The sequence below is a fragment of the Mastigoproctus giganteus genome, chromosome 1 (assembly GCF_048544385.1).
Source record: "Mastigoproctus giganteus isolate SK-2022 chromosome 1, ASM4854438v1, whole genome shotgun sequence".
In the NCBI taxonomy this organism is placed as follows: domain Eukaryota; kingdom Metazoa; phylum Arthropoda; class Arachnida; order Uropygi; family Thelyphonidae; genus Mastigoproctus; species Mastigoproctus giganteus.
Window position 1 is genome coordinate 229,296,997 of NC_143575.1, and position 13,439 is coordinate 229,310,435.

Genomic DNA, 13,439 nt, shown 5'->3' on the forward strand with positions numbered 1-13,439 from the left:
TCACAGCAGGCTAGACAATGTTCATTCTTCCTTACAGTAATGTTCAGCAATTTTAAGGAAAATCTCTGGTACTGCCTAGACAAATAAAACTATGTCCTATATTGTTCTTATGAAAAAATGCTATAAAAAGTACATGCTCTTAAAAAGTATTGTATATGAGATAAATATATGTGCAATATTTATGAATGTGAAATTGATAGCACTTCTGGAATGCAACCAAGCTATACAAAAGATTGCTGCTTTTTGTGCAACTGGAACATCCAAGATAAAGACATGCATTACCTAATTCAAGAATGGCCTGTTATATAGAGCCTAGTTCCAAGGCAGAAATAATGTGTTGCATCAGCCTCTTACAAGCAAGCATAAGACCTTTGTAAATGTCACATATAAGGAAGGTAATGAATTTTCATATTTAAAGAATATATTCCAGTGAATAAGTGCACCAAATCAGAGTATTTTCAGCAACTCAATTTTTGATAACTTATACATTGTACATTACATTTTAAGCCATTAAACCCAACTGAAATGCAGCATGAAACCCTTTTAAAAAGTCACCACTAATTTTCTAGGCAATGTGAGAACAAAAGTTATAATGATATAATAAAGAAGTACTGGTTGTGCCTATAAAAAAACATGGGCAGAATATGTCCTGAACTACTGTCCAGTTTAACTTTGGTGGGAAAGGTCATGAATTCTACAGTTAAAGGAGAATTACAAAATCATTTTGAAAGTGTAATATTCTAAATGGATCACGACATGCTTTGTGAAGGAAAAATCTTGTTTTACCAACCTGAAAAATTACTATGATGTGGTCACACAGGAGTTGGATGAAAGAAACAATTCTGATATCATAGAGAATGAGACACTTAGACTTCAGCAAAGCATTTAATATAGATCCAATTGTGAGTTTGTTGTACAAGTTGGATTGCACTGATATTACATGAAAGATCCTGAGGTGGTTTAAGGGTTGCCTGAAGGATAGGGGACAGAAGATTTTATGTTATAAAGAGTTATTTTTCAAAATGGACCATGGTTATAAGTGGGTGGCTCTAGCACTTAACTTTGAGAGCTTCAATGCTAGGGCCACTCTTCTGATCTCAATTAATGTAGACAAGGAAACAAAGAGTAATGGTGTTGAAATATGTAGATGATATAAAGTTTGGGAAGGCGGTTAACAATGCAAGTCATGCCAAGCTTCTCCAGAATGATCTGGATAGGCTTCATGGATGGCTAGAGAATAACTTATATACTAGGTAAGGTAGAGTTGAAGGGTTTGTGAGCAAAAAGACTTCGGTCTTTTGATAAAATCATAGTGAAAGTTAGCATGCAGTAGGCAGGTATCCAGATAGGCACACAGTGTCTCATCAATGATTTAGTATATCTTTCCACCTAGCAAGGAGGAGATTATAGTTGCACTATACAAGTAAACGGTGTGATTGCATTTGATGTATTGTGGAATGAAGACTGCAAGTAAGGAAAGACATCTGAAAGGATCCAGAGGTGGTTGACTCATCTGGTTATAACGGAAAATATGAAAAAAGACTGAATATGTGGGTAAATTGGCTTGAAAACTAAGCATCTCATTTAAATGGCCAACATTTAGCAGAGTACTGTACCGTAAAAAAAGTAAAGTAAAGTGCAGCCATTATCAACCCACTGCAGGATGGAAGCCTCCTCAACAATTCATACTGAGGGAAATGGACCATAATCTGTCACGCTGGTCCAGTGCGGGTTGGCAGATCGACCGTATTCAGCAGTCAGGGGCTTGAACCCCGGTCTACTCAAAGAGCGTGTGCTACTGCACTCCCGCTCCTGACCACTCGGCTACGGAGGCCTTATTCTCTGTATATACACCTAATAGGGGGAGAATACTGTACCGTATTCTCCCCCTATTAGGTGTGAATGCTATATATGCAATGTTTCTCAATTTCAGTATAGTATTAATATGTTTCAATATTCTCTACATAAAATGAAATTCTACCTCATAAGTAGATATAACTTATTTATAGCATGCAATGAGAAACTGTTTATTTTATGTGCCATTGGTAATATGAAACAGTGACATTTTCATGTTCAGCCTTGCAGTTTACAGAATGGATAACACTATTCTCAAAACAAATTCAACAGTTTTACATTTTTCTTAGTTAATCAATATCTAAACTGATAAATAGCAGAGGTAATTCAACAATTTTCTGCAAGGAAATAGCTCAATTTACCAGTTCAGTTTGACTACAATACACAGCTGAATACTCTTACAGTGCAGCACCTTTACAAAACCATTACAATGCTTGTGTTTCCTTCTTTTTTGGATTTTTGTGTTTACAGCTATTGTTATCCCTTTTTAACTACATCTTACAAAAGTGCAGTGATAGTGATGCTTCTTTTCATAAAAAACCTAGGAGAAAGCCACTCGCCTTATGTTAAATTAAATATAATCAAGTGTAAAGAGAGTGGCTTGTCTAATAATGAAACTGGTCAAGAATTGTATGTGCCTCGAATAACAATGATGATAGTTCTCAAAGAATGTGCTAGATTTTATAACACCTCTTATAATTTGCAGAGAGAACCAAGCCCAGTATTGCCTATCAGTCTATCAAAGCATTACGTCTTTGTGAGGACCTTAAAAAAACAACATGGTGAGGGAATAACTGTTTGGCATTAGTAAAGGTTGGTTCAATGTGTTTTAGAGTGAAAACAAACTTGCACATTTTTAAAGTGCAAGGCAAAACTACTAGTGAAGCAACAGCTAGTAAATTGTAAGCACAATTGCCTAAATTTGTTCATACAAATTGATTAATACGTATTCAATGTGGACAAAATGGATTGTACTGAAAAATATGTCCCAAAGATATAGATTTTTAGACGATCAGGTAAGAAAATACCATGTTGACTACAAAATGACTAAAGATAGATTGACTTTATTGTTAGGGGCTAATGGAACTGGTAACTTCAGATTGAAATCCATGCAAATTTACTATTTGGAAAACCACAGGACTGCCCTTCCAGGGAAATGAGTTGCAGGCACAGAGTTCCATGTTTATTTTAGCCTAGTGTGGAAAAATATTGCCTGAGAAAAAATTTTGCATTTAAGGCACTGTTGATTGTACATAACACAGCAGACAATCTTGTTTTCTGGATGAACTGAATCAACATTAAACTGGTCTTTTTTTCACCCACTGCAATGCTTAAGCAAATGGAATAAACGTCTCGTTTAAAGCTTATAATCTTTAGCAAACTTAAAATAGGCAAGAACTGGCAATGGTTGAAATAGAGCTAAGAATTCAAAGCATAAGAGTATGTGGTGGTTATGTGTATTGTTACTTAAGCTCTTTGTTTTTTTTTTGTTAGTTGTTGGTGCATTAGCTTCTGCGGCCATAACGCACCTCCCAAGGTTTTTGCACTACTCTGATCCAAGCCCGAGGCAGGATTCGAACCCGCGACCTTTGGGTTGTCAGGCACTTTACCCACCCGGCTAGCCCAGTCAGCACTTAAACTCTGACTTTGTGCTTAATTCCAAGGGCTTTTCACACATACATAATTATAACTGTTGTTGAGATTGGTAAAAATCTAAATTTAGAAGTAACAGATGAGAATGTCAGCAAGTTGCTGGTATCTTCACTGGTAAGTTCATTCAGAACTTAACAATGAAGATATGGATAGGACTCTTTTACTGATCCAAGCCCGAGGCAGGATTGAATGGGTTGAGCACGCTGAATTCTGATGGGATCCTTCCACTTGTTCAGATTACAAACCTAAGGGGGCATAAATTCAAATTCAGAAAGGACAGATGCAGAATAGATGTGCGGAAATTTGCCTTTAACCAGCGGGTGGTTAATTGCTGGAACAAACTTCCATCTGTTGTTGTGGAAGTTGATAGGTTGAATAAATTTAAGGAGGAACTGGCCAGGCATTTGGAGGGAATGGTGTTTTTTTTTTTTTTTTTTTTTTTTTGGCTGATGCTGCATAAGCTCATATACTTGCTTTCTTGCATCACATGCCACTACTGCTACTACTGCATGTGTCTTAGGTAACCCAGCTGATGTTGCTGATGAAGTGAATGGATATTTTCCATCAGTCTTTACTGTGAGAAAAGACCCTTCGTGCAGAGGAGAGGCTGTGTAGTTATGAAATTGATTCATAATAACTGCAATGAAATATACCAGTCGTCTATGACTGAAACTTTATTTATTAAAATAATAATAAAATAAGACAGGATAAAATTCATTGTAAAAATAAAATGAAATACACAACTGTAAAGTTAAAAGCGATAAAATGATAGATAAAACATGAAATTAAAATATACAAAATTAAAAGTGATAAAAACACCCATAGTTTCAAAGGTGACCGCCTTCTTTATCAACAGTAAAATTTAACTGCCACGGAACATCTTAAAATAACATCAGTAGGATCATGGCTTGCAGCACATGTTACTGTAGGAGCATGGGTATTATCCTCCACACATGCATGGATACCGGAAATGACTCGTGAGCGTGCCAGGCAAAACAGTTCATCCTGTCAGAGAATTACGGTTTCCAAGAGGGGATGAATACGCCCTCCCCTATCTCTATTGATGGTATTATGTTCCGAAGAACAATCCATGAGTACTCGAGCTATTTGCGGTTCCAATATCTATGTGAATGATCAATGACGATGGCATCACCTGTAGAAATTTGGTGATTCTCCTCCCAAAAGTGTTCAGCCACAGCAGATTTCATATAGTCTGCGGTAATTATTACGTTAATATGTTCTTTATCAAATATATGATCTTTATCATATTGCTTTTTATAATTTTTAATTTCATATATTTTTATCTAACAATTTATCGCTTTTAACTTTACAGTTGTTGTCAATGTATTTTATTTTATTTTAACAATAAATTTTATCCTGTCTTATTTTAATAAAGTTTCATTCACAGACGGTTGGTGTATTTCATTTCAGTTGTTTCGTTTCAGTTGTCAGAGCTGTCCAACCCAAGAGGCCTATTGTTAGGGGTTTTGATTTTGATGATTTTGAAATTACAGATGACTGTTTATTACAAAAACTTTGAGCCTAAAGGCAAGTAAGGCTCTTGGAGTTTATGGGACATACCCAGTAATTTTGAGGAAGGCAGCTAGAGAGTGTGCTGAACCATTGAGGTAAATTATGAGGTCATCACTGGGCTCAGAAGATTTTCCTTTGGATTTGAGAAGTGCCAACATATTGCAAATACATAAAAGTGGTTCTAAGAGTGAAGTTGGTAACTACAGCCTGGTTAGTTTGACTTTAGTGGTAGGGAAAAACCTTAGAGGCAATGATTAAGAGCCAAATTAAATTGCCACTTCTATCTAAATATCCAGGGATATTTAGAGAGAAATGGCATTCTGAAGGACACACATGGTTTTGTTAAGGGAAAATCATGTTTAACTAAATTGATAAACTATTTTTATGCAGGTATTCATGAGCTCGATATAGGGAACAGTTTTGACATAGTTTATTTGGATTTAGCATGGCATTTGACTTAGTCCCTCATGAGAGGTTACTGTATAAGCAACCACAAAATAACTTATACACTTGGTGGGGTTGAATTAAAACCAGTAAATAAAAAAAGGGATCTGGAGTTATATGGGTAGATGCGAACTTTTCTGAGTAGTGTAAACAGGTGGCCAGGAAAGCACATGGTGTGCTATCGACAATTTATTGAACAACAAACTGTAGAGATAGGGTGGTCATAATTTCATTGTATAACACAACTGCAAGACTGCATTTGGAATAAAGTGTCCAAGTATGGAGACTTCATCTAAAAAAAGACATTTCATCTTCTTGAAAGAGTCCAAAGATGAACAACTCGCATGGTGAGATTGGCAAAAGGGCAACTGTATAAAGAAAGACTTTGATTATGTAAGCTAAAGAGCTGGGAACTAGGCACCTTAGAGGGGACCTGATTGAGGTTTATAAGGTTCTGGGAGGAGTCAGTAAAATGAGTGAAGGTGGAATTTTCACTGTTATAAAGAATTCCAGAACTAGGGGCCACAAATTCATATTACAAGGAAAGAGGTTTAGACTAGATTGTAGGGAGTTTTCTTTTAGACAGCGAATCACTGATTACTGGAACAAGTTGCCTCTGCAGGTAATTGAGGCTGATAGTTGGAAGAAATTCAAAGGTCAATTGGATAGTTACCTACATGAGGAGGGAAAGGCATAATTTGTATTTTCTTATCTACTCTTTTTTTGGCCACTGCAGCAAAAGCTTGTTGCTTCCTTGAACTTTTTGGATAATACTATACCTATAGTTCACCACTGGCCTGTGATCAGCAAGGAATGGATGAAAATTATAATATATATAGTATACAAGGTGTGAATCAAAGTGTTTGGGTATTGAACTGATATCCAGAAAACAGTGGAACTTACCAGCTATTCGGATGGATCTCCTTTGAAGAAGCCTCCACGATATTGTTTTTTTTTTTTATGTAAACCCCAAACATGAGAGGTATTAGAACCTATAGTACTTAGTATACACTGATTCAAATGCTTTTGTAATTTCTGGAAACAATCCTGATAGGTTACTTTTGTAATTGCTAACATTTCCTGTGTCATGTTCTAAATAATTTGCTCAACTGTTGCAAATCTGTGACCCTTCAAAGCTTGAGGGGGGGGGGAGTTCACAAGATCACAGGGAAATAAATCTAATGTTTATGGTAGATGGCAGACCACAGTGATGGAGCACTTTACAACATTGTGGCAAGTGTGAACGGACACCGTCATGTTGCAAGTGCCATGCCTACTTTTCTACAGTGTTTTTTCAGAAAAGCATTGCCCACCATAGAAATGTTTCATAGTATTTCAGATTTTCACTGTTTAACTATGTAGGGAAAATTTATAACAAACAACGCTATGTGAATCAAAATATATGATAAAAATTACCTTCACATTTGATCAAGATTGTGTTGCTTTTTTTTTTTTTTTTTTGGTGTTGCAGAAGACAGAGCCTTCTATTAAGAAGACTGGGCCTTTGTTTCTGGTCCTAGCCATACATCACAATTTGCCACCAATAGTGATGGAAGAAACAATGTGTGGATCAGCAGCAAAATGATGATAAAGATACTGACATGAAGGAACAAGCCACTCTATCATCAGTGAGGATATGAGGTAGAAGCTTGGCTGAAACATGTCATAATCCCAAATGCTATGTTAAAATTGATTGACATGTCTTATAAGAAATACCAATGAGGATGAGCGATTGAATCATTAGTTTTTGAAGTTAAAGGGTGGCAAGAATGAGGATGATCTTCGATGGCAAAATGGCCCTCTTTGAAACCCACCGAAGTCTTCTTTGAACAATATATAGCATCCTCTCTGAAAGCTGTTTTTAATATTTAGTGGTTATCTATTGCACTTTTCCATAATTTGAGACAAAAATTTGACACAAACCTGTTGATCAATAAAACAGTTCATTTTAAAATGCAATAAAAGACCTATTCAGCATGTGCTAATCCAGACTGGCTGCAGATAAACAGGTGATTCATATGTTGCTATGTCTTGATGAGTCATCAAACGCCTTGCAACAAGTTACAAATTGGTACAACACCACAATTTCAAGTCAGTTCCCAAATTTTTTGATTCACATCTTCTAGTCATCATGAAATATCTTATTTCTTAATTTAGAAAGAAAAAATGTAGTCACTAAGCTATTGAATTCTGTGTTCGGTGTGAACTCATTAAATTTTCCTAACATAACCTAAAAAGAGATTATGATTGTGATATCAAGTTAGGTTAATACATATTCTCAAGAAGTCCTGGGAGTAACTTTAATGAATAAAATCATATATTAAGGTTGGAAAATTGTGTAAAACTAGCTGACAGAGCCAGGGAAGAATTAAATTGCATATAAGCAGATTTCCTGCATAGTAGGTTAGACTTTCTAGTTTATTTGGACAAAAAATTTAATATGTTAAAAAATACTGATTTTAAACTTACGTGGATAATGGTCCAAAAGTATATCATACAATGCTCTTCTTAAAACCATTTTCTGTTCTAGTACCTCATCTGTTTGTCTATTTCTCATATAATGGTCCCAGATGGCACGAGAAACCTTAAAAATTAAATAAGCTTGTAATATCAAAAAACACTGAAGAATTACTCTTCAAACCTAATATTATTTTCCAAGTTATATTTACTTCTTTTTGAAGTATATGTGCATGTTGTTTAAAATGTGATAAAACATGGAAACATGCAAATTATTGCAAAATAATTTGAAATTGTGTTTAAGTAGAATGATCCATAATTACATGGATTATTAAATACACTGCTTTTGATAAGTGTTGCCAATGAATTTAGGAAAAATGCAATATAACAGTTGGTGTGCCATGGAGAACATGACACAGTTCTTGATTATAACTGTGTTGACATGATTTTTTATGAAGTAAATTTCCAAAGTATGAGGGTTACCTGAAAATTAACGCATCCATATTTATTAATTTTTTTATTTTTCAGAATAACACTTAATTGTAGCTGGTATCTTATTTCAGAAGAGTCAACAGTTATATTTCCTGTTGAAGCAAGCAGTTTTTTTTTTTTTTTTGCTCCAGGGAACATCAGGGACATCAGCATGTAGCAATCAAAAAGAGTGGATATGGAACTCATTACATTGTTGGTTATTTTTCTTCTAAATAGCTACTGATAATACAAATCTTGAATACACTGTGGGGGTTATAAATGAATGAACCTTTATTATACTTCTATATTTTTTTCTATTTTATTTTCTATATTTTTTTCTATTTTATTTTCTTATTCCTTTCTTTAGTTTGTACTCTATCCTTTACCTCAGGTTTTGTCTCTGGCAATTGTCTATCTCTGTGACAACACTTCTCTCAAAGCACTAAGACCTACAATGCAATTTGAATACTTCTCATCTCTTTGTGATCAGAAGATCACAAGAGCTGAGAGAAATTTTCTGTAACTACTGATGCAAATATGCATAATTTATTTGAAAAACAATTTATAATATTTTTATTGTTTCAGAATAATTTTAACATAGGAAAAAGTACCACAAGCTTTCAATTTAAATCCTCTCTTTACGATAAAGGAGAGGAATGCATCTATACTCATCATCTACAATATTCTATAATACTGGAATATACTCCCACTTTCTAGAATCATTTACGTTCTACCACATTCAGGAATCTTCTATACCTTTCTGGAATATTCTTGAATTCTAGACATTTCGTAAACATTTAAGTTTTTTGATTTTTATACATAATAGGAAATATTTTAATAAAAATTGGTAAACAAGTTGGTCCTATTTTAATAAAAACTTTGAAATTTAAGAAAAAATAAATGCGATTCTAAACTTTTAGGTGAGAGTGCACATATACACACAAAGGAGAATCACTACTAATAAATGATCTCTACCTTATCATTTATTAGTAGTTTCTTTAATTTCCAATCTCTTGAATTATCACTTTCTTTCAGATATAAGAAACTCTCAGTTTACGAACGAGTTCTGTTCCAAGACGTTATTTGTTATGTGTATCTTGCTTTCCTGAGCTTTTATGATAAGTATCGTATACGTTAGCAGCCATTTGAAAGCATTAAAACTGTGTACTAAACATCGAATGGTCTATAACAAAGTGGCCAACTTAATTTGTGATGCGATCTACTTTTTTTCTTCAAAATGTGCTGCTATCTCAAGAATTTCATTGCACATGGTTAAAAAAGTTAATCAACACATATTGAAAAATGTTGTTTATAAATTTTAAAATTAAATACAATTCAAAATTCTTATTTTAAATTCATACTTATTTAAAATTTTAATTTATGCGAAATTTGTGTCTTCATGTCATATTGCCAAGCTTTCAAAATCAGGGATATACTGTGATAAATTAAATTTTCTGTTTATACTCCAAGACGACCAAACGGTCAGAAGACAAGAAACAGCACTATATTTAGCAGCCATGGGCTTGAACCTGGTCACTCAAGGCACGTATACTTATACACCCACGCACTTGACCACTCGGCTACAGCTGCCTTATCGGCGGCTGCTAAGGCCAACCGTCAAGAACCTTCTGTATGCAAGTCCATAAGAGTAGAGCGATTCTTCGTCTTTCTTTGTTTCAAATACAAAAACGCCGATTCACATAGATATGTGGAACCAAAACAGGAATTTAAAAGTTCACTGCATTATTTTTAGATTTGGGTACTTTTTTCGGCAAACATATTTCCAAAAGTCGTCTTCTGGCTTTTAGAAAGATATCATTTCGCAACGTAATAATTTCATTTTCAAGTAATATTTTCTCTGTGTAAAAAATCTCAGCGATTTTTTTCTGCAATTTGTTTCGTATCTAAGTTGACATTAAATGGATAAGAAATATATTGAACAATGTCCTTAATTGTTTTAAAATCACTGAATATGGTTTCAAAATCATTCACAACTTTCTCAATTTCACTAACATATTTCTCACTATTAAATTCAAAAACAGGATATTTTTGCAAATGATCTTGCATATTTTCAAAACGATAAAATTTTTTTTTCTTTGAAATCCTTAGCCATTGCCAAAAATTGATATTTATATGCAGAAATACTACTAATCAGTGCATTGAAGTGCATTTTTAAATTTCCTTTTTTTGGGTATAGCCACAGAAGCATTGGAAATGAAACATTTTTCTTTTATCATTACAAAAAAGTATTCTAATTCTCACTCTTGATGAAAATGATACGTTTTGCTCTTTTTCGTTGTATTAATTTTAAATCAAAGGTTATTAAATTAAGTAAGTTAAATAAGACTTTGACATGCACACTATGCTATCCACAACGTAACTGCGTGCATTTTCACTAGACAAGACCCGGCAACCCAAAGGTCGCGGGTTTGAATCCCACCTCGGACTTGGATCAGAGTAAAATGCAAAAACTTTGGGAGGTGCATTATGGCCACAGAAGCTGATGGGCCAACAACTAACAAAAAAAAAAAAACAGACAAGCCTAGTGTCCCTAGCCCACTGCATACGCTTATTTGTAATAAGCATATGTAGTGGGGCACATAATAATAATATTTAGATTTTGACTAATTTATTTTTATATACAGGGTGTTTCAAAAATGATGGCCAATAATTTAAAGGTGAAAAGTACAAACTAAAATAAGCAAAAAAATCCTAGTGAACATCTGGCTGCAAATGTTTTCGAGATAATGCACATTTTCTGTTAAGATCCGCCACTGACTATGGGAGCACTAGTTTATCAAAAAGCTGTGAATCCTTTGCTAAGGGTGGATTATTAAACATAAGATAATACATTTTTTTTAATTTGTGGTTTCAACATCATAAAATTTTACAGATGTTACATGTTACAGGATGTTCTTTCTAACACCTTTTCATCAACATCAGCTGTTATGCTTCTGAGTCTACCTGCTCGTACTCCATTGCAAAGCGCCCATGTTCTCTAAGGCATTGATGTACCCTAATGAATGTGCGTGGCTGCCTTCATGGGGAAATGCTTCTTGTACAAACATGCAGTCTCGAGTGCACTGCCGTTGACTTTACCATATAAGAAGTGCCTGTCTGCATACTCTTCGTTGCTGTAACCTCTTTCCATGCTGACTATCCTTTGACAAGTACTAGTAAGCCTGCTACATCTCAGAGCATTGAGAGAGGGGAAAGGGAGAGAATGAGCATAACCTAACCTAAACAAACAAGTCAGTGGTGGATCCTAACTAGAAATGTGCAATATCTTGAAAACGATTCACTTAAAGACTCATGTTTACTAGGCTTTTTTTTTTGCATATTGTAGTCTGTACAGTTCATCTTTAAATTATTGACCATCACCTTTGAAACACCCTGTCTATTTAAAATTTGTCTTGATTGACCGAAACTAAAGCCGCGATCAACTTGTTGGCCACCGCTGGTCTATGCAATACGTTTTATTATAATGTATGTATGCATTATGGCTTATCATATACGATACATAACGTAAAATAAAATAAGAAAATAATAAAAAAAACAAGATATCGTACTAGTTAATTTTAATTAAAAATATAGAGTTACAAAATAGAAATAAAGAAAATGAGTGCTAACATAATATATGTACTGTACATACTTAAGTATTCAACTTTTACTCGTCAATATCTTTATCAGAGTTTAACGTTCTACATGGCATGGCATGTAAACCAATGTTTTTTTTACTGGCTAGATTAGTTTTATCAACCAAGAACAGTTCAGTATAATTATTATATAATAATTTTCTGTTAATTATTGTAATAAATATATTTTTTAAAAGTTTATTTATTTAAATCTTACAATTATGTTCACTATACGTCTGGCACTTTGTTTTATAAGGAACTCTATTATCTATTGGTGGCTTTAAGAAATTTTGAATGAATTGTCACGTTTGTTACAGTGAATGTTCATAAACTGAGAGTTGCCTGTACTACAATGTAACCACAAGTAACAATCTAATCACAATCTTAATTCAGTCTATATTTGTAAACACAAATAATAGTCTCAAAATTAACTGCTGTCTTACCTGATAACAATTCAATATTATTAATGTATTAATAAAAAACTTTATATTCAATATTTAGAATGCTAATATACACATTAAATTTTAATCAATATTGCTGAATTCAATGAAACCTATAAGTGATTTTGGCACTAATATTGTACCTCATAATTAGAAGCTTGTAGCATAGTGTAGTGTATTGTAGTACCAATGTAGTGCTTTAGGAGTAAATAAGTACAGTCAGTTCTGCTATAACAGGGTACAGCAGGGTACAGAGAGGGCGCTGACTCTCTTTAAAAATTACAGCTGTGAATTACAGGCTTCCAAAAAGCGATAAGTGTTGGCCATTTTATTTACCTGATTGTTATTTTATATTGAACTATAGTTCTAGATAAGCTGGTTATTTTTATTTTTAATTTAGATAAGAGTGTTTGTAGATTACTACTTAATATACGTAAAACCGTTGTTTCGTTCAAATTTTACAGCCATTGTTTTTGTATAGAGTGGTAGGGAATTCAAATTTTTAATTGTGGTAATTAGGTAGCTCTAATGTAAAATTATATAGCATACTTCGCATCCCTGCATTTAATATTCTATTAGATAGTGTACTATTGACAATTAATTAAATTTATTGATCTTATTAATTTAAAATATCATGCTCCAGACTAGAGCAGAAAAGCAACAGGCACAAAGTGGCAGGAGTGCTGTGACTCAGGGGAGAACTGAGGGAGGGGAAATTCTCCAACACATCACAGCCTAAAAAAATTTGTAACTTGTGAAATGTTTGCCGAACTCTCTGGAATGGAACATGATCTAGCCAAGGAGGATGTCTCTGTGTGTGTGTGTGTGCCAGGTGCAGAGAGTGTCTAGAAATTAGGCGCCAGCTCAGCATTTTGATGAGCGTCTATGAGAGCTTGAGGTGTAGGGTAGATGCCCTTGAAGAAATTAATATGAGGGGCACGTCAAGTTCTCA

At 34.1% G+C, this 13,439-nt stretch overlaps 1 protein-coding gene across 1 annotated transcript in view; it reads right to left on the reverse strand.

Moving 5' to 3' along the window:
* The window catches only part of LOC150091576 (poly(A) RNA polymerase gld-2 homolog A-like), a 359,740-nt gene that overhangs the window by 282,578 nt on the left and 63,723 nt on the right, over positions 1 to 13,439 (reverse strand). The window contains exon 4 of the mRNA XM_090384638.1: positions 7,954 to 8,068. Coding sequence (XP_090240764.1) covers positions 7,954 to 8,068 — 115 coding nt within the window. The remainder of the gene's footprint in view (positions 1 to 7,953; positions 8,069 to 13,439) is intronic.